The 9,316-nt window shown below is 43.2% G+C and overlaps 3 protein-coding genes across 3 annotated transcripts; 2 read left to right on the top strand and 1 right to left on the bottom strand.

Moving 5' to 3' along the window:
• The first annotated feature begins 44 nt into the window (after nt 1-44).
• si:ch211-140b10.6 (protein POLR1D) lies at nt 45-2,231 on the top strand. The gene is made up of 3 exons (XM_028005334.1): nt 45-207; nt 599-673; nt 1,614-2,231. The coding sequence occupies exons 1-3, from the start codon at nt 182-184 to the stop codon at nt 1,969-1,971; spliced, it is 459 nt and encodes a 152-aa protein (XP_027861135.1). The 5' UTR covers nt 45-181; the 3' UTR covers nt 1,972-2,231.
• Nucleotides 2,232-5,891: 3,660 nt separating this feature from the next.
• Nucleotides 5,892-8,098, top strand: pdx1 (pancreatic and duodenal homeobox 1). The gene is made up of 2 exons (XM_028005318.1): nt 5,892-6,663; nt 7,675-8,098. Exons 1-2 carry the CDS (start codon nt 6,285-6,287, stop codon nt 8,061-8,063), a joined length of 768 nt encoding a protein of 255 aa, XP_027861119.1. The 5' UTR covers nt 5,892-6,284; the 3' UTR covers nt 8,064-8,098.
• A 98-nt stretch (nt 8,099-8,196) lies between these two features.
• On the bottom strand, nt 8,197-9,287 carry urad (ureidoimidazoline (2-oxo-4-hydroxy-4-carboxy-5-) decarboxylase). The gene is made up of 2 exons (XM_028005319.1): nt 8,995-9,287; nt 8,197-8,896 (listed from the first exon to the last, which is right to left on the bottom strand). Exons 1-2 carry the CDS (start codon nt 9,167-9,169, stop codon nt 8,547-8,549), a joined length of 525 nt encoding a protein of 174 aa, XP_027861120.1. The 5' UTR covers nt 9,170-9,287; the 3' UTR covers nt 8,197-8,546.
• Nucleotides 9,288-9,316: the final 29 nt, after the last annotated feature.

Here is a 9,316-nt window from a genome sequence, read left to right as displayed (position 1 = left end):
ATTCAGAAACTCACGAATCAGGCATTCTTCAGGGCTGCCAAAAGAACAGGGTCCTTGGTGAGAGGCCCTCTCGGGGAAGTAAACAGACGGGAATGCAACATTAACACTACAGATATTGACTTAGAGATGAAGCATCTCTTTGTATAACAGCTCGTAACTGATTGTTTTAAGCCGGAAGGTGATGGCAGAAGATAACGATCTGGAAAAGTGAGTAACTTAATCGCTGTTTTTTCCCCCCCAGTCAACGTAAAACGAACAATGTCCGTGCTTATTTCACTTCCAAACTGTACCTCCAGTCCATTAGCAGCATATTCACTTCTCTTTATGTGTAATGTTTATAAAAATGCGTCCATGGACAAGCCAGCTTCAAGATGCCTGCACCATGTGATTAAAACTCGGCTGATTCGGCGACGCTCACGATTAGCACCTCGGGTTAAACGGGGACACTGCCCGCTGTCATATGATTCACTTCTGCAGTTTTCTCTCACCTCTTCACATCCCCTTGGCTCTACCTTGAGTGTTTACGTCTGGTTTGAGCTCAGTTTCCTGTCCATTTCCACATTACGCTTTTTTCCTGTGGATCCATCTGTCCATGCAGGCGCGCTGTAGAGGAGCTCCTCAGGGAGACTGACAGAGCCCGGCTGAGAGCAGAGACCATGGGCCCCGCAGGATGGTGAGCTGGGACTCTTGTTGTGTTAAATGCATTTCTGATGTTCTTTTCATCGACCAACAGGTGGGCGGCCATGTCGCTCGTTTTCTTGTTGTGCCATACGCTGTGCATTCTACAATAATAGATTGAAGAATTATTATTTGTCGATAGTGCTTTATGTTAGGGATGGAAATTTGGGCCAATAAGATATTAACACTTCTGTTATTTAACAATATCATACTTATTATTCATTTCCCTGCATCTTCGATGCCATATAAAATCAACTGCACTGCCTTCTTCTGCTTCAGTTAAACGCCCCATAATCCTGAACTGCATCAGTGAAACTGCCATATGACTTTCCCCTTTTGAAACACAAATCCTAGTAAGATATAAATAAACACTGGTTGTTGATATCTGCCCAGTTTTACTTATCAGGGCCAGTAGCAATATGTTAAAAATGACGGCAGCGGATACCGTTATACATGCCGATATATCGTGCATCCCTACTTTATATCCCAATACGGCTTTAAACCTGTCTTCTGTTCCTTGATCTCCCTGATGCTATTTGTTTTCTAACAAACCTCTGAAGCCTTCATAAAAAGAAATGGGCTATACCGAAATTATAGGTTGAACATATCTAAAGTAAAGGGGGCTGAAGACATGTTCGTGCCACATCTTTCAGATTTTTACTTGTAAAATGTTTTAGTATCTTTATCTTTCTTTTTTCAAATTATCTTATAGTTTGTGTTAGTGTAAAAAAAAACCCAGTAACATAGTATAAGAGTCTGTGATTGTAACATAGCAAAAGGCAGAACGAATCACAGGGTATCAAAATTATCTAAAAGCAAAGTCTATCCCTGGTGCCATGCTGTATAGCTGATGTGAGTTATGATCATCCGAGTCCTTTATATCATGTCCATCTCTTCCTCTGAGTGACGTTCTGATGGCTGGATTGACCCAACAGGTTGAAATGCCCCCTGCAGGGCACCAACAAGCGTTTTCTCCTCAACACGCTTCGCTCCACAGACCTGCAGCGCCGCTCCGACGTGTCCAGAACTAGTCGCTCCAGCAACACGAGAGGACGCATGAGGAGCGAGTCCCCGGACAGACGGCGTGACCGCAGCAGATCGCCGCCCGCAGATCACAGGAGTAACGGAGGGCGCACAGAACGCAAACGCTCTCCTTCTCCTCCTCGAAGGGACGGCCGCACAAGTCAAGATAAGAGGCTGGACAGAGATAAGGACCAGCAGCGCAGGCACAGAGACAAAAGGCATGACGATGGACGAAACAGAGACAGAAGCAGACGGATACAGACTTCATAAACGAACTGGCTCTGTCTGTGGAGAGGTGGCAGGTCTCCACACTCAGAACCATCTCAGGCTTTCAGAAGTGGTGTGATGTAGAAGGTTGCGATTTATCAGACATAATTTAGGTTTAAAAAGTAAAGTGTGTTTTACTGATTATTTTCTATTCAAGATTTTGGTGAGATTAATGTATATTTATTGTCCTTTTTGGTTCCTGTTCACTAAAATGTGACCTAATAAAAGCTCAAGCTGCCGTTACGTTGGCATCTCCCCGGAAATCTCTTTTCAGCAGACATTTTCTCCTCCTCCCTTCTCACTTGACTCACGCTCACATCTAGCTGTGTTTTTCACTGAACCTCCATTATAATCCCATTACTATTCTTTGGCCGCTATTCACACGTCATGGTGTTGACACAGCCCATGCTGCTGTCGCCACAGGCTAAGCTCAGTTTTACCACATGTCCAAGATTTTGTCAGGCTATCTGAAAGTGTTTTGTTTGCTAAAGCAGATAAAAAAAGAACATGTTTTCCTGACACACCTTTACCGTCTGGTCCAAATGATCTCAGATTTGCCGTATTTCTAAAACACCATAGCTCAAGTATTCTCAGCCTTGTTTCTTGAACATCACAGTGTGTGATGTTTAGAGTTGCTGCCCATTTGGAAGATCAACCTCTGCCCCAGTTTCAAGTCTTTTGCCATCTGCTGAAATTTATGTTTATGTACTTTATCACCATGGAGGTGATCAACATGTGGCTCTATTGATGTGTTAAGGAAGCCCAGGCTGCTTTAAAGAAGATCATCATCATCAGTCTGTCTGCACTGTTGGGTCTCATGACTCTCGTCATCTGAGCAATACTCCATGGATTCTCTTTGCATTTTAGGTCAGGAAATATTTTTGAACAATGACACCGTGGTTATTAAAGCAGGTATAGCACTTTTCACAGCGTGGACACGTACCAAGTCCTGCTGAAAAATTAAATCAGCATCTCCATAAATTGCATCAGCAGAGGAATGCATCATGTAAAGTGGCTTAGACTTGATAAAACACAATGGCAGGTGAAATAGCTCCCCCAAATCCTACAGATGATTCTATTCCAGAGTAGATTTAACACAAAGAATGCAACAATTATCACCCTGAAATACACCAGTGTGTGGTGACTCTTATAACTCACTCAAGCTGCAGTCTTTAGTTATTGCTGTTGCTTTTTTCTACAACACCTTTTACTTTCACTAAACTGCCCTTTTTATATGGTTGGATACAGAACTCTGTGAACAGCCAGGTTCTTTAGCAGTGACTTTTTGTGGCTTACACTCCTTGTAGACATTACATAGTCAGCTGATGCAGAAAGCAGTTTTCCACATAATTTTGTAGGACATAGCATTCTGACTTTCAGAAAAACCTTGATTTTGGTTTGTCATAAGCTGTAACCTGTAATCTTCTAATTTAACAGAAAATAAATGCTTAAAATAAAACCACACCGGTGGAAGAAGTCTTAAAGTATCACTTTTTGAACTTTACTGGTGACATGAAGGAACTTTTCAGTGATACTCTAATTAATCTGTATATCTCTCCTGTCTGCACGGTAAGCCTGATTAATCGACGTGTATGGGTGCAAACATTGCTTGACCTGCGAGATAAAGGGACCTGGTAAAGCAGCCACAGTTGTCTTGGAAACGCGCAGTGGGGAGCTCGGACACGGGGATGTCCTATTTTCCACCACCGTTTTGTCACCCCTGTCTGGCGCTCAACATGTATCCATTACACCTTTCTAGATGCATCATTTAACACCATTTTCCCCCAGCAGCTCCACACGGACAAGAGCCCTTGGCGACAACAAACAGGGCTGCTGCGGCCGCCGCACTCTCGCCGTGTTTGCTGGCCATTAGCCTCGCGCGGCCCTGCGTGCGCGCGTGTGCGTCCGCCTCATTAAACACCGGCGCTCGCGGTAAGCCAATTAAGCTGGAGAGAGCGACTGAACTCAATTAACCGCAGAGTGTCTGGAGCGCGAGTCCGCATGCCGTGGACTTCAAACCCGCGATGTCGCAACGACGTTAAGACCCATTCATTTACACGCAAAAACCTTCCTGAATGAACCTCCTACGACTCTGATGGTGTGTGCAACAACAATGGACTATTTGCAATGAGATCTTCAAATGCAATTATGGCACTTTCCACGGTATCTTAATGGGGGCACTCTGCGACGCAATAAAGTTCAAGCAAACCAGTTCTATACACAACACCCACCTGCATTATGGCTTAATGGTATTTATATTTGATCATTGTTGCAAAGAGGAAGGAAACTGTTAACTCGGGCTATTCTCCACTATGTGGTTTATGAAGCATGATGTGCCTTGAATGCATTTTAGACAACTTTCCAAGCAATTTTAAGGCGGCAACAGGAGGGATGATGAGACTTAAGTAGAGAGATGAGATGGGTAACTGTGATAGCAGAGAGTGACCGCTTTCCATGCCTGTAAATCTGTGGGACAATAAAAAGACAGATGGATGGACAAGATATAAACAGCATAAGATCAGGAGTAAATGACACTCTGCTGCCCTGAAAATCGCCCTGATTTCAGTGTTTGACATCTGAATTAATCCTAATCCAAAGACCTCTGCAGAAGCACCCTTCCTCCGCTCCTGTCCCGAATAAATTAATACAATTCGTTTCATAGCAGTAACTTTTCTTGCAAAAGGTTATAGAAATTGAATTCTATTAATTATCTGGTCAAAAAATAGTTTCCAATAGTATTCATTGAATTTTGATATTATGCTGAGTGATTTGCTACAATAATATTAAAAAGTTGAGGGAAACTTTTGTTTTCACTTATGGCCAACTGGTGTATAGTCCTCTAATAAACCAGTTGTTAAGCTGACTTTTTTTTCTTTAAAATAACCTTAGTTATATTTTATCATGTCAAAAATTTGCAGAAAAATCTGTTATTCAGTTATTGATCCCATACAAATAGATCACCTTTTATTGTGATTATCAGTACTCTTTGTAAAACACTTTGAAGTGTGTTCTGCAGATTCCAGTTGTCCTCTTTAAACTACCGAATGCCCAAACACTTCAGTTTTATTTCCATCAGCCCCCAAGACATTTCTTATAAAAGTTAGGTCGTTATTCCTGAATTATGCTAGATGGGTTGGTCCGTGTATCTACCCGTGTATCTTGCCTGATTTCTATTTTTGCTGCCACCTCAAAAGCAGCATGTTTGAGGTGTTCCCTTAAAGTGTATCCACAAGAACTTAACACTCTCCAGATACAAACCATATATATCTGTAATGAATCTTTGTAATACTTTTTAAAGAATAAAATCACTGAAGCAACATTTCAGTGATTGGCAAAAGCTTTGAGACTCGGTGACCTTTTGTCTGTACTGCTTTAATTTTTAAAATTTGCACTTAGTCTCGATTGCTATGAAGAAAGAATCAAAGGAAACACAACAAATTTGCAAAGTTAATGGCAGTTAGTGAAAAATGAACTAAGCCCTTCCACAAACTAACTTGCTAACATAATTCAACACATTCTCACTCCCCACTTATAGTTAACTAAGTTATCGAGGACAGTAGAAGTCATTTTGGCTGAATTGCATCAAAAGACTTTCAGTTTAAGTGAAGAAAGTCATTTGCTGGGAAGAGAGCTTCAATGCACCCAAAAAAGGACCTTCTCCTAAAAAGGGTTCAACTAAGACCGGGATGCCACCAGTGCAATGCCTACTGAAGAATGGCAGCAGGTATGAGTGTGAAGTGGAGACCTTATATAAGACCTTCAGGAACTTTTGCAAAGAGAAAGTGGCATCAATCAGGTTTTGTCCTGATGCAAACATCGAAACTCAAGGTTGACACGTCGCATTAGCTGGAGATAAACCTCAAAGACTTTATAAAATATGAATGATAAATTTATGTAAACTATATGGACATCTAATAGAGTAACAATGGAGTTTTTTTTGCGGTCACTTCTAAACTGCACGCATGCAGGCCTAAAATGTGTTTTTCTGTTCTGACAATTGTCGATGCTACATTTTCACTCGCCCTCTTGTCTGGAGGAAATAAAGAGGTGGCTGCAGGTGAACGTTGTTGTATTTGCAGAGCGGCACCGATTTACGCGCTCTGTTCAGAATCTCCTGGAAACTGGCCGCTGTAGCTCTCCCGTTTTGTGCAAACAGTGAAACCAATGACTTGGTGCGCCGCAGGGTCACATGGTGTCAGAGGGACACACCTGTGCGGAGCCCGCGGGGGCCTTGCAGTTGCGCCACAGGTGCGTAAGAGCTGAAGGTCCACGCCGAGGCAGGATCGCAGGTACGCAGCCTCGGGTCCTCTCCAACCATGAATCGGGAAGACCCCTTCTACCCTTCTCAGGTTTTTAAAGACTCCTGCGCCTACCAGAGATCCCCGGGAGATGACTACAGTCCGCCGCCCTGCCTCTACATGAGCAGGCAGGTGCACTCCGTTTTCACGCCGCCGTCCCTGGGGACCCTGGAGCAGGCCAGCCTTCCCGACGTCGCTCCTGCTGCTTTCACCATGCCCGGCATGCGGGAGGATCCGGGCGTGCCACCGCTCCACCACCCGCAGGGCCTCCAGCAGCAGCCAACACTCCAGCCTCCGGGCTATATAGACGCAGGAGAGCAGAACAGATATCACCTCCCTTTCCCCTGGATGAAGACCACCAAATCCCACTCGCACACCTGGAAGGGCCAATGGACAGGTACAAAAAACCCGCATATAAATCGATATAAGAAAATAAAAGTATATAATTTTTTAAGGACCCACAATGCGGAATCAATTAATACATCTGAGCTCTGTTTGACTTTCTGAGGCCTTTATTGACATCTCTTAGAAGAGGACTTGAATTCACTGTATTTGGAACAAAAGATCAGCGCTTGCTATTGTGCCACAACTTGATACTGCAGCGCATAGATTCTGAAACTTAAACCTGTAGCAAAACTATAACTTATGAGGAAATTATACCCATTAAAAAATATAAATAGATTATTAATGCGGTGTGTATTCTTTAAGCTGACATATATTTATTTAATCAACTTAAGTATGGGTAGTTTGTAAGTTTGATTAAACAGAAAAAAATACACAGTTTCTGTATATATATATATATATATATATATATATATAAACATGATACATTTGTAAAGTTTTTTAATATATATTAGCAGAAATTGGGCGTTTTTTTCTGTTTAATCAAACGTACAAACTACCCATACTTAAGATGATTATATAAATGCACGTTTGATTGCTTAGTTCTTAACAATAACTTTGGTTTTGCATAAAATATATTTTCACTTACTGGTTATGAGAATCAAATCGAGCAGAAAAAGTGCTTTTTACATAGAAACAGGAGGGGAAAAAATTAAGAAAAAAACCCATAAATTGCTAAACGCCTAAATAATCACCTTTTTAGGTTAGTAAAATTAAATAAACTGAACTAAAAAAACATTAACTTAAATTATCAAGATGTCACCATTTTCAGTTAAACCAGTTTTGAATAAATCAGATGTTATTTGGCCTTGACATAAATAATACATTTATTGTTTTGTTTCTGTTGCATGACCAACTTGTTTCTGATTTTATCATCAGTTATTTGGCTCTGCTCTAAGTTTTACCACAATCCCAATAAAAAAAAAAGTTTTATTAAAGTGTATTAAAGAATAAATAACAGAATTACATTATATAAAAGACTCGGAATCCCGATTTTGTTTTCCAGGGTCTTACGTGATGACCGAGGCAGAGGAAAACAAGCGCACGCGGACCGCGTACACGCGCGCCCAGCTGCTGGAGCTCGAGAAGGAGTTCCTCTTCAACCGCTACATCTCGAGGCCGCGGCGCGTGGAGCTGGCACTGACCCTGAGCCTCACCGAGCGCCACATCAAAATCTGGTTCCAGAACCGGCGCATGAAGTGGAAGAAGGAGGAGGACCGGAGGAGGGCCAGGGGGTCTGAGCCGGACCAGGACTCTTCCATCACCTCTGGGGATCAGGGAGAGACTGCGGGGGCAGGGGTGTCTTCCTCGAATGGACCTCACACCAGCACGCCCCCTGTTTCCCCACTGCATGGCCACACGTTGTCCGCGTCGGGGTCCAGAGAACCAGCATAGACGTGGACAGCACTCGCTCTTAATTGGATTATATAGGAAATATATATATTTTTGGTGCAGAAAGATAAAGCTGTTCTTACAGCAAGTTAAAGGACCTGTCGAGATCCCCTCATGCATTCCAGTTTTTTTTGGGTTTTTTTTACATGGGAAATGTGGCTCACTGCCGAGGGCGCCATTCATCAGGGAGCAGTCTATCTATCTATCTATCTATCTATCTATCTATCTGTCTGTCTGTCTGTCTGTCTGTCTGTCTGTCTGTCGACAAGTCAATTCAAAGTTACATTTCAGTAGGCAACAGGTTTTACTATTGTGTACATTCCAGATATCAGCATCCACCTGTGTATATATGTTTAAATCACATGCTTTATTAATTACACTGTTTAAAAGTGTATATGCTAACTTTGAAATAAAAACATATACAAGTACTGAAGTATTGCAGCTCCCTGTTAAATGTGGTCAAACTGGAACAGAGAACTATAGGCTTTATAACTTGTTTGTTGCGTCAGAGAGCGTGAGACCTTGGAGACGCAGGCGGCAGATCTTCTTCACCTCCGCAATGCCGCGCGCCCTTTCCGCCGCGCGCTCGTTCCGGCAGCGCTCGGAGAGCTCGCGCAAGATGGTCACCTTGTCATTCATCCGCGCGCAGATGACAAACGGGAAGCCGAAGCGCCCCTTGTACTCGGCGTTCAGCCGCGCCATCTGCGAGGCCTCCGCCGAGCTCAGCGCGTCCATCCCGACTCGGGTCTGCTCTTCCTGGGACTCCCGGGTCAATGCACCGCTGTGGAGATGCTTGCCCGCGAGGTCCGGGTGACACCTGAGGATCCCCTCCTTACCTGGGCACATCTGGTGACTCATTATACTGCTCCCAGTATGGATATGATAAATAAAAGTACAAGGTGCGTGAAACGCAGCAAAAATCCTTTAACCTCACCCGACTCTGGGAGAGCATCGATGAATTCATTAATCGCAGCTTCTAAAGCATTTAAGCTCGTAAAGGGACGACGGGTCCACACAGCGGCTGTTATAAGAGGACATTTCTCCACGACATTACCGAAAATACTTACAAAATCTTCATAAGGAAGAGCATTTACTACCGATATGTCCATGGGAACAGATTTTTTGGGTTGTACGGGTAGTGTTTAATGACCTTCGGACAGCACATTTGGCAACAGGTTAACGCACTGCTGGACATTCAACTGGCAAAAATCTGATCTCTGGCGACACCGAGCGGCTGTGTAGCACAGAACGGGACA

Source organism: Xiphophorus couchianus, chromosome 21 (genome assembly GCF_001444195.1).
Source record: "Xiphophorus couchianus chromosome 21, X_couchianus-1.0, whole genome shotgun sequence".
In the NCBI taxonomy this organism is placed as follows: domain Eukaryota; kingdom Metazoa; phylum Chordata; class Actinopteri; order Cyprinodontiformes; family Poeciliidae; genus Xiphophorus; species Xiphophorus couchianus.
The sequence above is the reverse complement of the archived record's forward strand: the minus strand, read 5'-3'. Positions and strand labels throughout refer to the sequence as shown.